A 20,706-nucleotide genomic window follows, 5' to 3' on the forward strand; every position below is an offset into this window, starting at 1 on the left:
AAAACATGTTAAGGAAAAGCACAGAATTGTAATGGATGTGGAGCCACACAGGGGCGCTGGATTCACTCTGAAACCAACTGAGCTGGCGTGTGTAGAGTGACCGAGGAACTTGGAAGCACACTAACTAAATCTCACTGCAAATCCCTTTAGCTGCGAGTTGACATGGCTTGACGGATCTCCGAGGGGAAGTTTCAGGAAATGCAACAGGTGGAGGACCCGGAGGAAGGAATGAACTGTGGACTGTGGTAAGTGCTCTTTAGACTTGCACATAGACACTCAGTGTCTCTGTACCGGGGTCACACACATTTATCAGCGGTCACCGTGTTAACATGTTTGACCCCCCTCTCTGTTTGTATGTTTGCTGCTCTTATCCAGCTCTCGTTAGCGTGCCAGGCTAGCCGCTGTGTGTAACTACTTGAAGGTGGCTGTGGGAGTCGGACAGGGAAACTACTGCGCACTCTTTCACACGGTTAGTTCACCGCTTTGAATAATGTCACACTATTAAGCTTGTTATCGCTTTATGGGAGTTATTTGGACCGAAGCATAAAGTATAAGTGTTATAATAATAAGCACAATAATAAAAAAAAAAAAAAGCTGCCACTGCTGCTAATTTACTTCAGGTGTAAGTGATGTGTTCAGGGGTAATCCGGAAAAATAAGATGTGTAGATTTGTTTAGAGTACATTCAGGTTTTCCTCACGTCCATTCATTCCATTGCTGCAGGTCAGGTGGCACCATGGATGACAACAGCCTCAGTGGCTCCAATGTAAAGGTCGCTGTTCGTGTGCGACCAATGAACAGGAGAGGTGAGTGATGTAATGTCACACAAAAGTTACTAAATCTTATCTGAGTTAGCCCACACAGCTACTTGTTAGAGTGCGTGTCCTTCGTCTTACAAGGCATTTTCAACAACTCTGCCCACTACCAAAGGGAGTTATCATCTCTGCCTTACACCATATCAGTGTTAATGTTTGCTCTCTTTGAGTTTGTGAGGCCCGGACAAGTTTGTAGGTTTTGAGAACGAGTGTCCGACTCTGAATACGGTCTGTCTTTGGAAAAGTTCTCTTTGTGTGTGTGTGCGAAAGTGGGAAAATATGGTGTGGACAATGACATCACGTCCTGACAGAGAATGGACTACAGTGTCCAATGACATGTTTAACACACTGCCACTGGCTGAGCAGGCGGCTGACAGACGTAAGCGTTGCAGAACAGCAGCACCATCCTTGAATCCTACATTTTTGACATCACTTTCCAATTCTGTTTCATCACAGTTATTTTTATTATTTTTTTTGCAAAAAAATGCAAATAAGCCCTTCAAACTTTAGTGTTAAGCCGGAAAATCTTACAAAACGGTTGCCCCAATTCCTTCTCCGACGGGAAGTTTCTGCTCTTTCTCCGCCTTTAAAACCTTCAACAGTAGGCAGGAATGAGGAAGCGAAGGTGTGACCCTGCTTTTCCTTACTTGTCTGCTCAGGGATTCGCAAACTGGTCGTAATGTTTGCACAGGCGAGCCCTGGATGAATCACCATCAATAAAACTATTTCCTGCCTCTCCATGTTGGCCTGATTGTGTTATGATCACGAGGAACTGACACACTCTCTCTTTCTGTGTGCACCACCTGTTATTGTGCGCTGAGAGCTGTCAGTGACTACTAAAGAAAGTTATGATGACCAGTGCTCGCTGTATATCAGTGCTTTTTCATCAGTTTACTACATTATGATTAGGAGACAGTTTTTGCAAAAGGGTTTTTATTATGTTTGCGATATGTTATTATTATACATATGTCCCATTTTCTCTTCCATCCAGAAAAAGACCTAAAAGCAAAATGTGTGGTGGAGATGAAGGGAAACCAAACAGTTCTGCATCCAGCCATCACCAATGTGAACACAGGAGATCCCCGGTAGGCCACACAAAGTCTCTCAGTACATCACGTTATCATCAGTAAAAGGCAAAACTCCTCAACTTTTGAAATTGCGCTCATGCTGCAGTTTATTACTTTTCCACGGTCCTAAGCTTCCTTCAGCCCTGTGAAGTAACAACAGGTAGCGATTAGTGGTTTTACTTTGTCTTTTAATCATGAAACATTTTTTAGGTGATTATATCAGGGGAGTCATGTGACACAGAGAGATCAATCTGGGCAGATTAATTTTCTTGTGTTTCAAAGGCCAAATGTGGCCATTGAACCGGCTGTGCGAGGTCTGGCACCGCGTAGTTCCTGGAGCACCTTCCTCCTTTTGCATTCTTATTTCTTCCTTGAAATAAAGCAGGAAGCCAAAAAAACACAACAGCAAAACAAAAAATGATTTGTTGAAGACTCAAAACACAAACTACTATTGCATACATTTTTGACACCGTAGGATCCTCAAGATGGTTGTGTTCCACTAAGGAAGCTTTTGTGTATCCTTGTTCACTATTGTGTCTAACTGGGAAACTGAATGGAACAGAGTCCTCATGCTTGCCCTACTGTGACAAGTCAAAATGACTACGTTTACATGGACTCTACTTCTTCAGCCCAATTGGAATCATTCTGATCAGAGATTCCAACTTAACTGTGTGCATGGATGCCAAGTAAAATGATCAGATAAGATACAGTCTTAACATCAATCAGAGTAAAACACTGCACAATATGGCTGCATGCGGTTGTGGGGCATAAAATCTGCAAGAAGTATCAGAAGTATCCCCCTGACTTTCATGATTTCATGACACTAATTCCATTCAATAGAGGAAGCTGATCAAGACGGACTCATGTCTTCAGCGTTGCTGTCCACGTAGATTCCAACTTCATTCATCTTTTCAGACTCTTGTTTGGCCAAATTGTTGTTCTGCTACCACCATGTTTCTGCACCTCCATGTTTCCATGTTTACCCCACACTGAAAGGATGAAGTTGTTCCACCTTGAGAGAAACAGTCAGATCAAGAGTTGACATTGTTTTTTTTGGTGTACGTTTTACACCACCCATTCTAATTTATTTGTGCTTTTATTCTGAGTATTAGCAGAATACTAGTGTCCATGTACACGTAGCCACTGTCTCCCTTGAAAAAGCCTTATGGGGGGCTTTCTTGGTTCTCACTTGGGACTTTTTATTAACTGGTCTTAACTAGTCTTGATTTAGGATTTTGTTCCTAGATTTAAAATTTGGCTGAGAAGGTAGAATTGTTTTATTGATATTTAATGATTGTTTTCTCTCACATTTTGGAGTGGCTATTTCCAGTGGAATACCGCAGCCTTATCAGAGTAGTAGGATGCAAACAAGAGATAGCACTACCTGAACCCAGTTCTGAGCAGTGTTTTGCCCTCTATATATGTATACATATACAGTGTTTATGGTATTGTCAGTTTAGTTCAATTCAGTTTTATTTATATAGCGTCAATAAAAATACAAATTGTCTCAAGATGCTTTACAATATCCGGTCTGAAACCCGACCTGAAACCCCCAGAGCAAGCCTGAAGGCAACGGTGGCAAGGAAAAACTCCCGCTGAGTCAAGGAAGAAACCTTGAGCAAAACCCAGCTCATATGGAGGGACCCATCTGACTAAGGCCGGCCGGGTAGAGACAGAAAAGAGAGCAGAGAACAGCAGGAGAAATGAGATAAACATATATCTGTCATAGATACATTAGATACATACATCTGACTACAAGCGTAGATTGAAAAATCTGATGATAATACAAATACAAGCTATAGCTGATGATGTTACATGACAGTTTGAGAATATAAGAGGAATCATAGTTTGGAGAAATGTTTATTCAGGTAGGAGTGGATAACTGCAGGAGGCCATGAAGACTGGGCAGGCTGATGAGACCACTACAACAGATGTAGTAGTGCAGTGCTAATTCCTGTCAATGCTCTAAAAAGGTTCTAATTGATTCAAAATGCTACAGAATGCGTATTAAAGAGCTATTTGGACAGTCAGACAGTAATGAGTTACAGTAATCCAGACTGGAAGACACAAATGCATGAACTAGTTTTTCAGCATCACTCTGAGACGGGATGTTCTTAATTTTGACGATATTACACAGGTGAAAGAAGGCAGTCCTGGTTACTTGCTTTATGTGCGAATTAAAGGACATATCCTCATTGAATATAACACCAAGGTTTTCCACAGTAGTACTGGAGGCCAAGGTAATGCCATCCAAAGAAACCACGTGATTAGATAATGAATCTCTGATATTCAATACAATAACTTCTGTTTTGTCTGAGTTTAAGAGTAGAAAATTACATTATAATGGTCCTAGCACAGAACCCTGGGGAACTCCATGACTTACTTTTGTATAAGTACAAGAATCATTGTTGACATGGACAAACTGGAATATGTCAGACAGATGGGATTCAAACCAGTCTAATGCGGTTCCTTTAATCTTGATCACACTGTCAAGTCTGTGTAGTTAAATATTGTGATCAGTAGTGTCAAACGCAGCACTAAGATCTAGCAGAACAAGCATAGAGACAAGTCCATTGTCTGAAGCCATGAGGAAGTTGTAGTTCCCTTGAGAAGACTGGTAGAGCAGTTACTGAGACTCTAACCAACCTGTCTGGTTAGCCCCAAGTTGCTTGGGAGAGGCTCAGAACCAACCCTCTCCCCACCCATGCTCCTTGTATTTCTTCCTTCCATTTCTTCCTCCTCCCTCTCTGTCCTTCTTGCATCGTTGCTCTCTTTACAAAGGGTGTGCCTGTCCCAGCTCAGCCTTGCTCAGGTAGTCAGGCGTGCTTTAAAGGAATGAGAACAAAGGAAAAGGAGCCTCTGGATTCTAATATATAGTGCAAGATTTAAGTTTCAACTTGTGGTCCAGAAAGAATTAAAATTTTCCTTAATGATTATAGTAGCTGCATTAATGCAATGTATCAAAAATAGTAACAAAACAAAGCACATGTTGTCGGTGAAAAATGCACGCTGGTTGTACTATCGTGTGTCTGGGCATGTGTTGTATATGTCTCCTTATGCTTCCTGTTGACAAAGCAGTCCAGCCCTCTCTGCTCTTTGCAGTCATCCTGGCAGTGAGTCAAATCAGTGCAGGTGGATGCTCCCTGGAGTTGTTGGCCCATCCTCAGATTAGCTTGTTCAGAAAATATGCTTTAGGCCAATCCCCTGCAGACATGCATGAGAGTATGAATCCCTGTCTTTGTACAAAGATAGGAGTCTCAAGTTTCATAGTTGCATTTTTGTGTGTTTCTTCTGCCCTGACATGCTTCAGCAGAGACATGTTTCCCCTTTGGGGCTCCGTGTGAACAGGTTTTACAGGCTCAGTGCAACACAGAAAAGCACTTTTATGGTCCCAGGACAGCACAAAGGTCAAACAAAGCAAAAGTGAAAGAGGTACAATGTAGTATTTAGAATTTAGACCCATCCATTTCTGTATGAAGGCACTCTTGAGTAGCTTCCCGGCAGACTGCGTTGTATTATGAGAACAATGCGTGTTAGATTTGCAGTTGTCGAAGTCAATAACCAGCCCCTCTGTAAGGTATGTGCCAAGTCAGCTCAATCTCTGACAGGTTTAACTGAATTGCTGCAAGGCCCTCAGGGATGCTAGTATGTAGCTGCAGCCAGGAATACAGCAGGGGCCCTCAAGATAGTAGAAATGAATGTAGCCTCCTTACTGCACTCATAACTTAGGAGGACACTAATAGTGCCGCTTCATGGGTCTTATTTTACCACACATTCCTCAAACAGAACATTTATATACAACATTTAAAAACAACTTGAGTTTGAATATCTTTATCATCCTTTTATACTGTAGCATCACAAAGATTTGCTTGATTTATGTCCTGACTTCTTAAACTGCTGTGTAGCATATATTTTAACATCCATCCAGAGTAGATCCAGTACGTATTGTGTATGCACTGTAAACCTTTAAAATCTGGAAATAGTCTAGTCGTGTAGGCCTGTATGTTGTTGGTCATGGACTTGCTGACCTACCTTCCTCCTCCCTCTGCTTTAGTGACTCCTTGGAGCTGCGAGGCTCTGCCAGTTATCTCAGGAATGTCCTCGCTAGCTCATGAAAGGACAGGACTTAATGTTGCTCTTTCATGGACCGGCCAAGTCTCGCACAGGGATGCCTTGTTTTATTACGGCTCCCCCATGTGTGTGGCCATGGCTAAATGTGCAGTCTTTTTTAAAACCCCAAATTGATATTTCTGCCTGAGCGAAGGCTATGCATTGAGTTGTGTATGGTGCTTTCACTGGAAGCTACCTCTGCATTAGGATGATTTATTTCCTCCTGACATATACAATTACTGCACTCGGAGCCTCACAAACATTTTTTGTTGCCAACCATAAACGATGCCAAAAATATTCTCCTTGTTATTGTTTCCTGCTTTTAAATTCACATAAAGCGGATCAGTGCATTCATGCCAACATTCACCTTGGATGGAGCTGATATTGAGAGCATCAAATTTGTTCAGCTTTCTAGTCCAGTATTTCAGAGTCTATCACTGGAGCTTTTTAATTGTGGTTAGAGGTCGGGGGCCAAAGTAGGGAATATTGTAGACTCAACTAGCATCACCCTCTGCAATCAACCTGCTAACATACAGCTTTTGGAAAAATGATTCAAGCTGCATTAGCTGATTATTTATTTATTAGTGCTCGAAAGAAGCAGGTATAGGCTATTAATGCTCATTCACAAAATACCACCTTTAAAGTTAAACGTTAAAAAGAAAATAGCACATGGGGAGCCACAATAGCATTTATATGAATTCTTGATGAAAGTAAGTCCAACATTAGCATTATCTTTGTTTTTGGTCTCCACCAGCTCCCAAGAGAAATGCTCTATTTGTTTCCTCTAAGAGCACCTGGTGTGTCCACATGAGAGCAGTGATTAATATCGATCGGCTATACTAAAAGCAATTTGCATTTTACTGAAACTAAACCTTCATATCAAACTTGACTAGCCTCAGGCATAAATCAGCAACCATAAAGCTGCCCTGGAGCATTGAACATGTCTGATAATTAAATTTGACGTTGGCTTGCTGGAATGCGGTGATGTGTTTGGCGACCGATGCATGTGATACCTCGTAGGCCGGGGTGCACACAGCCACTGTGTTTCAATGCGATCTGTGAAGAATGCAGAGATTTATGCTGGGCTGGTGTCTCTGGGACGCTGGTTAGGCTCCGAAGTTCTTAGTGCCGTTCAAGGTCACATTCTCCACTTGATTCACAAGGAGCCAAAGGGGATTAGTCACCTTGACAGATATTTAAGCTTTGCTCTGATTAAAACACCTTTGACTCTTTGTCCTTGGAACCCTCCCGTCTTACCCCGCTGACTTTGACCTGTCAGACTCGCCTGCTAACTCGGCTATTCCTGTCCTGAAGAGTTGTTTGTTAAATTTCTCCTGACTGCCACAGAACGATCTGCCACTGAACGTCAAGTTTAGAGACAGCAGGTCACAGCGCTGACATGTCGTGTCTGCATTTTAATGAGTCAGTATGTGAGCAGGACATTCTTCTCACAGTGACAGTTAGTCTTTTAGCTCAGCGTGGGTGGATTATTGAGATGATAGCTTAATGGGCACAGACCCAAAATGGCCCCCAGGTAGAAGCAGCGGCCTGTAGCCTACTGTAGAAATATCAATTTGGACTTTCACGGGCAGAACTGATTAGTAAAGTCTCAACATTGGCTGTGCTTCTTGACCTTCTAACAAGAAATGTCACGTCATACAGTAACTCTGGCTCTGTGCCCGCCTGTCTTCTTTGGTTCATCATGAGTCTGTCTGATGATACACCCATGTGTCTCCAGCCTGGTGTTAACTATTTTGTTTTAAATTCATGATTCACAGGGCGTGATTTCTGTTCACAGCCCTAATGATATTCTGCAAGTCTAGATTTAAACCAGTTTTTCTCCTCTCGACTCGCTCCATTTAATTAATTCTAAGCAATTAAATGGTTTTGTTTTCCCAAAACAAGAAGCACAAAATTGATGTTCCTGAAGTCATCCTGTGGCTAAAGGGTCAGTGTATGTAGACTCCCCGGACTGGCTTGGGAAAATGAAGAATTAACCCTGTCCCTGCATTGAGCAGCCACTACTTGGACAGCATCCAGGTGTGAATGTGTACAACCGTGTGGAAGTGAAGCGACTCTTCTGCTGAATCAGCTGACTTTACCGTGAATATTAAAAAGGCTCCAGCTTAACCTTTTTGCCCTGCCAAAATGTTGTCCTGAATCTTGAAAAGTGCTTCTCAGCTGGACAAAAATGTCAGATGAATAAATATCGTTGTGATAATAAATATTTTCACTTGTTTTTGTGTTGCGAGGTCCTTAGTTTAGTTGTGTAAATCCACAGTTCTGTCACACATGGATTTTAAATGTTGAATTCATGACAAGTTCATTTAAAGATTAATTATTAACTATTTTATTTCCATTTCTCCTCTCTTCTGCCCCCAGGAACCAGCCAAAGGTGAATATTGAGTTATATGTTAACTTACATTAATACTAAGGATGAGTTAATTCTCATTCATGTTTCCCTGTACATTTCCCTGCTAATTCATTATATTAGGCATTTGGGTTGATGGCAAAAGAAGAATTGTACAGGGAAACATGTTTCTACATTGTGCACATGACAATAAATTCTGGCTGATGAAGACTTGTTTGTGGTTTTATGTGTAATAACAGATTTGTGTGTTTTCCACAGGTGTTTGCCTATGACCACTGCTTCTGGTCTATGGATGAATCTCAAAAAGACAAATTTGCAGGTTAGTGAAAGTTCACAGCATCACTATGTTTTGTGCTTTTCATGATTGGGTGCATCATGTGTCTAGCTCATCCCTGTCGTTCCTTAAACTTATCTCCATGCAGAATGTTTGCTGATATTCTAAACTATTTATGGAGATGAAGAAAACGCCTGTTGAGGAGGCTGGATTTAGAGTGGCACGCTGTTTAGATATGTTCTGTAGTCAGGGGTAGTATAAAAGAAAATCAAAACCATAGACACCTTAACAGTAAGCAGGGTTTAAATTGTGCCTTTGTTCAGATTCAGTGGGCTACTTCATAACAATCTGTATGTAGTTACAGTTGCTGGCATTTACTTAGCATTTGCTAATTACTGCATATAGAAGTAATAACGAAAGTAATGTGTGCTGCAATTTCAAATGTCCGCTACAGTTCTCTTATTATATACTTTTAATTTGAATATATGTAAAATAAGATAATAAGACACTTAAAGATAATGCAACAGTTTTCCTTTATATGAAACATTTGGTAAAGTAAGTAGTTTTTAGGAAAAGTAACCTTGCATTTAGTGATTGTAGGTTTCTTTTATTCTTTTCGTTACTAGCTAGAGTAACTAATTACTTTAAATATCCAGCTAATGGTAAAGTAATTTGGTATTTTTACTAGTAAAGTAATTAATTAGTTGTTTATGCAACAATTAGTAAAGAAATGTGTTAAATTAGGACAACTTTTCTTTCTCTACGAGTGAAAAAAACAAATGACCTATACTTTTGTTACTTGGTAAAGTAACTTACTTTTATGTGCAGCATGTGACCACATCCCTTTAGTAATGTGAACAGTCATGCTTCCTGGCCTCATTGACAGGGTGCCTTCCACAAGTAGGACTGCAAGTCACTGGTTTATTTTTGTCCTTGATCTCGTGAAGGGAAAGTTAATGTCCATATACCCAGGACAGCAAGCTCAAATTACTTCAACTGCTGGCCATTGTGTGTGCTCATGCTGACTGATTGATTTACTTGTTCATCACATCACAATAAGGACAGGTGACATTACATTATAAGCAGGAAATTGGGGGAATTCATATTTTTACACAAGAAAAAAAAATCACAATCCCACTCAAATTCCAGTAACTGCAACTGCGTTATTTATTTTGAAAAGGTAATTTTTTACCTTATTCATCGCTTCTAAGAGTAGTGGAACTGGACTGACACTTTACATCAGATGTACTGAATCTGAACAAAAAGATTGCCATCTCGTCATGTAAGGAAAGAGAAAAGTCTGAACTTATCTGTGAAAACAGCCTAGAAAAGCAGTTGTCTTTATCATCTTCTTTCAGCTTGTTCCCCTACAGCATTTCTCCCTTTCAGATGTGTTGCTTTATTAAGTAGAGTTTATGATGTCAGCTTGTTCCAGTGTGTTCTCTGAGGTGCCGGTGTGATTTGTGCTGTGTGTGCAGATCAGGATGTAGTGTTCCAGTGCCTTGGGGAGAGTCTGCTGGACAATGCCTTCATGGGCTACAACGCCTGCATCTTTGCTTACGGACAGACAGGTAACATCTTAAAAGAAGTCCTATACTAAGCCTCAGTAATAAGCCTTACTCAATTTGTAAGATATTTGTGGCTAGGAAAGATAAAGTTGCCTGATCTTACAGTAGGAGCTTCTTTGTCTGTTTCTTTAACTTTCTGAAACGGACATGCAAACTGTTGCGCAAACTCGCTTCATGGTGTGATTGGCCACATGTGTGCAGGAAGTGCTCTCCTCTGGTTGTTAATCTAATCTCTCTTTTCTCACATTCACATTTGTCATGTATTAGAGCTGTTTTCAGAGTATACTATACACTTTTATCTCCACATTTAAAGTTTGATGAAGTGGATTCCATTAGCAGAAATGGAATGTCAGATTTCTTATTATGTTTTTAATAGTGTAAAATCACCTGTAACCATTAGTAGTTTTTGTGCTTAAAATGAGACTTTTATATCTATATAGAGACTGGTCCTCTACCGCTGAGTTCGCCACCAATTTTCTACACTAGCCTAAAATGGGCTCTATAGAGAGATTTGGCCTTTGGCCTTTGGTATGTTATTTGTCATTTAAATGAAAGAGTCTACCCTCTAAGGATGTATCATATGGGATTTAATGATACATCCACGTGCTTGTTTGTTTATTTATAGTCACGTTTAATAAAAGGAGGCAAAATGGCTATTATTGCTGACTACATCTCAATCTCGTCTGACCTGATTTTGGGCATCATGACTAACCACATGGTCACTCACTAAGAAGAAGTTGAGACTTGAAGTGTTGGTCTCAACAAGTACTTTGAATTTGCTTTTATGAATCTTGCCTCAAAGACATTATTTTTTTTCTTATTTTTATTTTGGCAGGTCAATTTGTCCTCATCAAATTTGCCTGAAAGCTGTAGAAGCAGATCTGTTTACTTAGAATTGTGGATGCAGCTTTTTGTCCAGAATCATTAGCAGCACTGTCAAGATCTGTAGTAATTTATTATTTATTTCTTTTAATCTCTTGCTTCCATGATTCCAAATCACTGTCAGTTTATTATTTATTTATTACTTGGATTAATATTTTAAGAACCATGTGAGCAGCCTATGAAAATGTATTATTTATTCTACTATGTGTGTGTTCCTAAGGCACAACTTAACCTAGTAACCCTTGAAATTGTGTTCTTCATATGTACAGTTAATCTTCCAAACATAAATACTAACATGGACCATTTTGCCTTAGCCTTGTTTGTTGTCCTGTGTCATATATGGATCGCTGTGTGTCTCCAGGTTCTGGGAAGTCGTACACCATGATGGGCTCAGCAGAGCAGCCTGGTCTGATCCCTCGGCTCTGCAGCTCCCTGTTCAGCAGGACTGTGAAGGAGGCCCGAGAGGGAGAGAGCTTCACCGTGGAGGTCTCTTTCATGGAGATTTACAACGAGAAGGTCCGAGACCTGCTCGACCCCAAAGGGTGAGGAAGTGTTTAGTCTAGCTGACAGGGAGCCACATACATAACATACTGTACTTCATCTCTAGCCACTGCAGTTTTTGTATTTTGATTACAGCAGGATGTAATTCATCGTGCCAACGTTTTGATGTTTGATGTTGATGTTCTGATATGCTCATGGTAAAAGCTAGCCTGTGCTTAAACTTCCCAGTCCCCATTGCTGCATATTCATGAAAAGGTCTATGTTTTCATGCCTTGTCCATCTGATTATACGATGGTCTGACAGTTATCGTAAACAAGAAAGCCTTGAGGGTATCACCTCAAATTTTACACATTTGATTAGAATGTGGTGGTCAAAGGTGGTAGATAAAAAAAATTTTTCTCAATTATGACAACATTTTTAAAATGATGTGACATTTATATATCAAAAAGACCAGTTTTGCTGTAATATATTGGTCAGTACCTATCAAAAGCTGACAAGCAAATGTAGCTCATACTGCAAAAACAGTTGATACTGGTTCTGAGAGAAAGGTTTTGTATGGGGCTGATCAGTACATATGTATATCTTAAGTGTGGACAGATATGCATGTAAACTGCATCCTATCTGGTTGGTGGAGGTATACAACCTCCAGCCGGTAATTCCAGTTTACAGTATACACCCATCAGGTATAACATTATGGTCTAGTCTGGTCTAGGTGGGTGGTACATGTCTAAGTAACATAACTAATGCCAGGTCCAAAAGTTTCCCAGCAGAACATTGTATTGTCACAAGATGGTCAATGTTGTTCATTTCTTCTGTCGGTATTTTAATGTTGTGGCTGATCAGTGCATGTCATCATTATATGTAGATGATGAGATAATGGAGCTTCTCTTCTACATTTACAGAGATATAAAGTGATACACTGCTGTGAAATACCTTGATCAAATTAAATGGCTGTTCTGAAGGCTTTTTATTTGTTATTTATTCAAAGGGAGCTGCTCATGAAAATGAGTGCTTCATGAAACCTCACTTATCTGTTTATTCAGGAAGGGAGGAACACAACTTAGTTTGTCTTGTTTATATTTGAGCGAACTCAAAAGAATGCAGGATGGTAACGGCCTCTTTCTTTCTGTAGAAATCGACAGGCGCTGAGAGTGAGGGAGCACAAAGTTTTTGGGCCTTATGTGGACGGTCTCTCTCGTCTGGCTGTGGCCAGCTACAAGGTAACACAAACACTAGATTATGAGTTGTATTTTGTTATTTCACCGAGTTGCCATGGGAGATGGCCATAAAAGTGTGGATAACGGTGAGATGCATGTTTGTTTGTGTTGTCTCACAACAGGACATAGAGTCTCTGATGTCAGAGGGAAACAAATCTCGCACAGTGGCAGCCACGAACATGAACGAAGAGAGCAGCAGATCCCACGCTGTGTTCAACATCATCCTCACACACACACTCATGGACCTGCAGTCAGAGGTAAGATGCAGTCTTCTTGGGGGAATTGAAGCTGAACTTGGCACTCATACACATACTCAATGACGAGCAATCAGGACTATAGTCTCTTTTTAAAGAACATTATCAAACTACCCTGTATGTTGCTACTGATTATTTTTTTCAGTAAATCACTTGAGTGCTCACTTTATAAAACTGCCAAAAATTGAGAAAGCCAAAATTGAAGGAGACTGATTGAAATTACTGGTTTTGACTTATACTCAGAACACTTCAACAATGATGATCATCACATTCAAAGAAACCACTGGAAACAAATACAGGATTGTTGTTCACCTAAACTGATTGTTGTCGTTTGATTTTCTACGTGCCAAATCAACCGTTTTTTCAGAGCTGTTTTCTTGTGTTCTCTGTGACAAGAATAGTCACTGGCCTTTAAAGGCTACCAGAGAGGAGGGACTTTAATTTGATAAATGTCTGCGTCTCTGTGTGGTGCCATGTGTTTCCTCCAGACAAGTGGAGAAAAGGTGAGCAAGCTGAGTCTGGTGGATCTTGCTGGAAGTGAGCGGGCAGCCAAGACTGGTGCAGCGGGGGAGAGGCTGAAAGAAGGCAGCAACATCAACAAGTGAGTAAATAGAATATACATCGACCTAAATGATCCAGTTTATCTGTATCTCTGAATAGTGATTAGTGGCTGCTATTGTTATTGTCTTCTGACCACACTAATTCTCTGTAACTAGAGTTCTGTACATTTGGTTGCAGTTACTGAGGCCCCGTCCAGACCTTGCGTTAACATCTGTTTTGGGCAATCTGATTTTAATTGGCCGATTTAAAGTATTGGTGTGAACACAACCAGGTGTCATTTGAGTGAGATGGTCTTATACCATATTTGGAGGTGGTCTGGGATGCATTTGACTCCATTCCTTTGGGGTCCTTGTAGCTGTTAACTGGCTAAATAATAAATAAATCCAATCAAGAATGAGCGATTTTTGAATATAAGTACAGTGTGTTTGATTCTGTTATTGAAAATTGTATCGGCATGTGGTTAAGTATGATGTGATCATGTTGATGAATAAGGAGCCACATGAATGAATGAACTTTATTGTCATTATACATAGTATAATGTAATTGTGTTTGGCTACTCTATAAACATTAACAAAAAACATAACATGGAGTTCAGTTACATATTTTCCCAATAATCGTCGGTGTCTTTATTGACCTGTTTTCTGTCACTGCTTTACACAACACAGTGGAAAAACTATGCCGTGTATGGAGGATTCTGGGGTTCAGATATAATCCGAGCTTTGTGCAGGGTCAGGAGAAAGAGACTTCACAGCTTGTTCCAAAATATGTATCATTTCCACAAGTCATGAAGCACATGCAACAAAAACTCGTTTGTGGTTCTGATACAGCAGTAGAGATCCATTGGAGACAGCAGTTGTTTCTGCAGCACCACAAAAGATGTCAGTGTTTATTTGCGTAGATAGAGCGAAACTGAGATCAGACCTCTGGTGCTGGCTGTGGACACATGTGGAGACGCATTTTAATATGAGGTGTGAACACAGGTACTAAATACTGGATGTTAATGCGAGGTCTGAACAGGTCATCACTACTCTGATCATTACTCTGATGATATGTAGATGTTCTATCTGTCCATTACCGCCTGTCTCTGTCTCCCTCTTTCTCTCCAGGTCCCTCAGCACTCTGGGTTTAGTTATCTCAGCCTTGGCTGACCAGGGAGCCGGGAAGAACAAGAGCAAGTTTGTCCCATACAGAGACTCTGTGCTCACCTGGCTGCTTAAGGTACAAAAAAAGATATATTTTGCACCCTCTAATATACAACCGGGCACAAGTGCCATATTCGTTTTTGTTAATGGAAAATTAGGCTGAGTAATTAATTTTCTAGTGTGTGTTTTGTGATGTTGCTGTTAAGTTTCAAGGCTCTGCTGGTTATTTTCATTTTCATTAGTTCTGCTCAGCTGGAAAAGACTCTTTTGCCAACTTTAAGTCTTTAATTTGCTTTTTTTTTTTTAAATTAGTCTTTAATGTGGCTCCAGACAGCAATGTAATAGTTTTAAATGTTGCTTAGATGTCCCCCAAACTCAGCGTGCTCATGAGTGATATTTTATTTTAAACGTAGTTATTGGAGTTTCATGTCTGTCACTGTGATTGCACCTTCAGGACAGCCTAGGAGGGAACAGCCGCACTGCCATGGTGGCCACCATCAGCCCGTCAGCAGACAACTATGACGAGACGCTGTCCACCCTGCGTTACGCCGACAGGGCCAAGAGCATCGTCAACCACGCAGTGGTGAACGAAGACCCCAATGCCAGGATCATCCGCGAGCTCCGGGAGGAAGTGGAGAAACTAAGGGAGCAGCTCACCAAGGCCGAGGTTCAGATCAGTCTGTGAAAGTACAGCGAATATTGTGGCTAGCACCTTAATATGTGTAGAGTGTAATGCAGCTGCTTTCTCCCTCAGTCTATGAAGGCTCCCGAGCTGAAGGATCGATTAGAAGAGTCTGAAAAGCTGATCCAAGAAATGACAGTCACCTGGGAGGACAAACTCAGAAAGACTGAGGCTATTGCACAGGTAACAAACACGCACAGAGAACTTCATTATGTTACTTGTGGATTTCTCACACTTGAAGTGAAACAGACACATTTAATGACTCTGAGCAGATCAACTGAAAAAATCTTTTATTCATTATGGGTGTTTTTTCCCAGTTTTCAAAGCCCTTCTTCTCATTTCAGCCTTGCATTTCTTTCTTCAAGTAGCTAAAGAATAGAATAATCAACTGATGAATTCATGTATGAAATATGAAATCTGTAGGAGCGTCAGAAGCAGCTGGAGAGCCTGGGTATTTCTCTGCAGTCATCTGGCATCAGGGTGGTTGATGACAAGTGCTTTCTGGTTAACCTCAATGCTGATCCCGCCCTCAACGAGCTGCTGGTTTACTACCTGAAGGTACTGGACAAAGATCTATTAGTTTCACATAGGCTGATCAGAAAGCACAGGAGCACACAGATGTAAAGATGCCAAAATTTTCCTTCCATTCAAATTGTTAATATTGTTTTTTTTGGGGTGTGGGGGGCTCAGGAGCACACACGTGTGGGTTCAGCTAACTCGCAGGACATCCAGCTGTGTGGGATGGCCATCCAGGCCGAGCACTGCGTCATCGACGTCGAGGAGAACAGCGGCGTGGTGCTCACGCCTCACCGCAATGCTCGGTACGCAATGAGTGCATGACACTGCAAAAATGGTCACTTCCTCACAGTACATACTTTGACTTCAAATTGGAACTTGTTTAAAAAATTACTCCAATATGTAGCAGCAGCATAGGTGGTCTTTAAATACTCTTGAAGTTTTGCTACTATAACAATGCTATTGCATATATTTTGAAAGGAGCTCCTCTCAGCCAACTTTATATTTCTGTTTGAGTTTTTGCATTTCTCAGGTGCATGGAAACACCTGAACTCCCAGCTGAATGCTAATCTTGCTCAGAATATCTGGCAATTTAACAATTCAAAGTTTAATGTAGTTACTGTTGTACTTGTCCTGGTGCCTCAAGTAGTCAATAGTACTTTAAAGAAATCAGCATGCATGTTTTCTGCCACATGATTTTCACCATCAGACAGTTTAGGTCTTTATAACAGCTCATATTACGGAAAAATGGTTCAAGGGAGAATCACTCTTTCAAAATCTCCAGCAGAGATAAAAGGAGTCATAGACTTTAACATCAAGTGGTGATAGATAATGCTGATAGATAACAAAGATATCTCACATATCAAGTGTTATAGCAACGCACGCTCTTGCCTGAATAAAATAATTTAAAATTGAAATCAGGAAATCTTTCATCTAATAAGTAACACAATCCAGCAAGTTCCCAGCAAATGAGAACAATATGGGCAAAATGTAAAGAACACCTATTTTCAGCATGTTTAATAAATAATGTAATTTGCAAGGACTTTTTTACACCTCCGCATGTACACCTTACTTATACTTATAGTATACTATTTTTTATTTTTTTATCTGCTTAAGTAGCTGTCAGCTCATGTTGTTCGAACCTTTGCAGAACATGTGTAAATGGTGCTGCTGTCACCAGTCCAGTGCAGCTTCATCATGGTGACAGAATCCTGTGGGGAAACAATCACTTCTTCAGGTCTGTTTCACCTACACAGTGCTGGAGTCTGTTCATATGTTGTTATATTTCCTACACTAACGTCACATTTGTTTACACAAACCCCTCAGTGTTTCTCTTCCTGTTTTTAACTTTATGACACTTCCTCTTTTCTCCGCTCACTCCTTCTCACATACACTAACACAACCACCGTCTGTCCGTGCACACGCACAGGATCAACCTGCCCAGGCATATGGTCCACACAGGGGCTGAGGACGAGGAGGGTGGAGCTGCAATGAAGACGTGCCTGAGCACCGACAGGCTGGAGGTGGACATGTACAGCGATCTCAGCTTCAGCTATGAGTCTGCCCAGGCCGAGGTCATGATGAAAGGCATGGGCAACAACGGTGAGTGAGACCATAATGTCAGACTAAATAAAAAAAAAACACGATGAAAGTATGTATATTTAAAATATTATCTGTGTTTGGTATTCTGGTAAAGACAGTGTCATAAAAGGGACACTTGTCAACACTTGTTATGTCAAAACGACAAAGATTGTGTGTAAAACTGATCAAAAAGAATATAAGAACATGTAGGACATTACAGTTTGTACCTATTTTGATGAGAGATCTGCCAACTTTTTCACCTCTTTAAACGCCGTTCACACTTCCTGTAACAATGATGCTTTAGATTTTGTTTTGCATGATCTAAAACTGTAACTATGATACGTGTAGATAGGAAACGTAGTGAACTAACCTTGCAAACTTGTGTCCTTTTCTAAATCAAGTCGGACATGGACAGCAGAGAACTTGTTCTCTCTAGTTCTTTCTCACATTATTTGATGATAATCGTTACCATCAAATTACATGAAAATACCAAAACCAACACTGTGGTAGTTTGAATACTTATAAATAAATACATTGTTTTATTTATTTATTTTGGCTTATCCTACACGGACAATCCATTAGAATAAATTAATTGTTGCATTTAATCTAACAGCCTTATCAAAAGCACAGGGTGTCCATGAGCTTCATCTGAACAGCTTGCACAGTATAATCCAAATATTTGCATCCCAATTGATTCCAGTGTGGGTCCACAATTTCAGTGTTTAAAATTAAATGCCCTGCATTTCACACAATGCTCTGCTTTGTGTAGAGAGTACAGTGCTATATCAGAGGACTTGCCAAACTGGAGATAATGAGGTAAATATGGGACTGTGAACTAACTGTGAAGCAGTTCCAGCTTATTTTGGGGAACTAAACAATGACAGACTATACATTTTAGGATGAACTATTGTTTCGAAGCTTCCCATTATTTTCACTGAATCTGCCATGAGTTGAACTGACCAGCTCCTAGACATTCATTTGTAATTCTAAGTCTGTTATAATAAATGCCACTTTTCTTCCTTGGTCTATCCATCCATCCATCCATCCTTTGGCTCCTCCTCCTCCTCCAGACCCCTTGCAGTCAGTGTTACAGACCCTAGAGAGGCAGCATGAGGAGGAGAAGCGCTGTGCCCTAGAACGTCAAAGGCTGATGTACGAGCAGGAGCTGCAGCAGCTGCGCCAGCGACTCACCCCTGAGAGACCCTCCCACCTCCTGGACGCAGCAGGCCTCCCTTCCAGCACTGTTGCTCCAATGTCCCCTACCTCCCAAAAACGCGTGCGGCGCTGGAGCGATGACAGGTAACACAAAGCTGCATGTGGAACTTTAACTGTTCCCTGTTGGTCAGATTAGTCCAAAAAGAGATCCAGGACACTCTGTGGAACTTTGTTTGTTGTGTGTGTTTTTGTGCCGCAGAGAGGCGATGATGACTCGCAGCCTGCGGCGCCTGAGGGAGCAGATAGTTCGGGCCAAACTGTTGGCCCAGGAGGCCGGCTTCATTTCTGAGGAGCTCAACAAGAGGACAGAGTATCAGGTCACTCTGCAGATACCTGCCTCCAACCTGGATGCTAACAGGAAGGTAGGGTGTACTTGTGAATGTGAAAAGGAGAAAATATTCAAATGTGATGTGATTTAACTTGTGGCTACATGATGGGGCTCTTCTTATAATCATCATCTGGTAAACAGAGGTCATGTAATGTTTTTAGTTCTTGAGGCAATGACATATGTTTATAGGATAAGTGCAAATCTCAATGCTCAGCAAAAGCTAGAGCTTTAAACGGCACCATCTACAGAAACATTAAACGATGATAAATTATGATATATTAACATCAAATTGTGCAAGAATACGGTCTGAAGCAAGTGTCTATAAATGTATATAAATCTATAAATGCTGATCGACCTTGAGTGTAGTTTTTATATCTTATAGTGAAAATGTACTCTGTGTCCCTCATGTCATAGCGGGACGTGGTGCTGAGTGAGCCGGCCATCCAGGTCCGTCGTAAAGGAAAAGGGAAGCAGATCTGGGCTCTGGAGAAGCTGGAGAACAGGCTGGTGGACATGAGGGAGCTCTACCAAGAGTGGAAGGACTTTGATGAAGACAATTCCGTGGGTGGATATACAGACGAGAGCCTGTTTGTCACACAGACAGATGTTAGAATAAGAAGAAATGCGTAGTCCCTTTTTGGCTCAGTTGACGTTAAAATGTCGGTTGTTATCTGTGATTGCTTATCAGTAGGTAGATAAATAACCACAGATAACAACTGACATGTTGTGTCCTGCAATAGCAGGGACACAAAATCTGGAGGCAAAGTTTATCTAGATAAAACCTGAGGATCATAATTAGCTCAGATTGTTGAAGAACACATGTATATGCCTTACAGCAGAAGGTTATGATCGATCATAAAGTTTCTACTTTTGCAATCGTTCAGTTTTATAAATGCATGTAATGAGTTACGTGGCACCCCGTAGTTCAACAAGTGATTGATTTTTCTTGTCTTTTTCTCTATTCCAGGTAATGCGATCCTATTTCAAACGTGCTGACCCGTTTTTTGACGAGCAGGAGAATCACAGTCTTATCGGTGTGGCTAACGTTTTCCTGGCCTGCTTGTTCTACGATGTCAAACTGCAATATGCTGTACCCATCATCAACCAGAAGGGAGAGGTAGGAGCCCACCAGAAGCAGTAGATTTACACCGATCAGCCGCAACATTAAAACCACTGACAGCAGAAGTAAATGACATTGACCATTTTGTGACAATCCAGTGTTCTGTTGGGAATCTTCTGGACCTGGCATTCATGTGGATGTTACTTAGACATGTACCACCCACCTAGACCAGACCAGGCACCCCCACCCCATAACAATGACACTCCTTGATGGCAGCAGTCATCCCCAGCAGGATGCAGCCTGACACAGACACACACACAAAAACGCTTGAGGAACAACTCAAAAAATATGAAGAACAGCACCTTCCTATTTAGTGAACATTGAACTTCCAGTATAACAGTTTATCACATAACAAGAAACTTGGTTCCATATGAGTGATAATATACTGTATACTGGAGAAGTATACCATTGCAACCCTAAAGGTCAGAAAATACTAGTGTTGGTTTTACAGTGTATTTACGGAAAGAGACTAAACCAAGGCTGGAAATGGCCAACACATGTAT

General features: G+C 40.9%; 1 protein-coding gene across 6 annotated transcripts in view; it reads left to right on the top strand.

The window, feature by feature from the left end:
• Positions 1 to 81: 81 nt before the first annotated feature.
• Positions 82 to 20,706, top strand: part of LOC311499530 (kinesin-like protein KIF13B) — a 38,579-nt gene continuing 17,954 nt past the window's right edge. For 4 of the 6 annotated variants that reach the window (XM_084560537.1, XM_084560540.1, XM_084560541.1 and 1 more), the window contains exons 1-22: positions 82 to 245; positions 376 to 469; positions 723 to 805; positions 1,806 to 1,899; positions 8,374 to 8,386; positions 8,621 to 8,681; positions 10,115 to 10,207; positions 11,448 to 11,628; positions 12,720 to 12,807; positions 12,927 to 13,061; positions 13,547 to 13,659; positions 14,726 to 14,837; positions 15,216 to 15,428; positions 15,516 to 15,626; positions 15,867 to 16,001; positions 16,134 to 16,264; positions 17,110 to 17,196; positions 17,389 to 17,561; positions 18,611 to 18,839; positions 18,955 to 19,117; positions 19,498 to 19,644; positions 20,051 to 20,200. In XM_084560537.1, coding sequence (XP_084416663.1) covers positions 736 to 805; positions 1,806 to 1,899; positions 8,374 to 8,386; positions 8,621 to 8,681; positions 10,115 to 10,207; positions 11,448 to 11,628; positions 12,720 to 12,807; positions 12,927 to 13,061; positions 13,547 to 13,659; positions 14,726 to 14,837; positions 15,216 to 15,428; positions 15,516 to 15,626; positions 15,867 to 16,001; positions 16,134 to 16,264; positions 17,110 to 17,196; positions 17,389 to 17,561; positions 18,611 to 18,839; positions 18,955 to 19,117; positions 19,498 to 19,644; positions 20,051 to 20,200 — 2,499 coding nt within the window. In that variant the 5' untranslated portion in view covers positions 82 to 245; positions 376 to 469; positions 723 to 735. Of the gene's footprint in view, positions 470 to 722; positions 806 to 1,805; positions 1,900 to 8,373; positions 8,387 to 8,620; positions 8,682 to 10,114; positions 10,208 to 11,447; positions 11,629 to 12,719; positions 12,808 to 12,926; positions 13,062 to 13,546; positions 13,660 to 14,725; positions 14,838 to 15,215; positions 15,429 to 15,515; positions 15,627 to 15,866; positions 16,002 to 16,133; positions 16,265 to 17,109; positions 17,197 to 17,388; positions 17,562 to 18,610; positions 18,840 to 18,954; positions 19,118 to 19,497; positions 19,645 to 20,050; positions 20,201 to 20,706 lie in introns of all 6 variants that reach the window. The other 2 variants (XM_084560539.1, XM_084560538.1) reach the window with 2 other exon arrangements.

This window comes from Chelon labrosus (assembly GCF_963514085.1).
Source record: "Chelon labrosus genome assembly, chromosome: 14".
In the NCBI taxonomy this organism is placed as follows: Eukaryota; Metazoa; Chordata; class Actinopteri; order Mugiliformes; family Mugilidae; genus Chelon; species Chelon labrosus.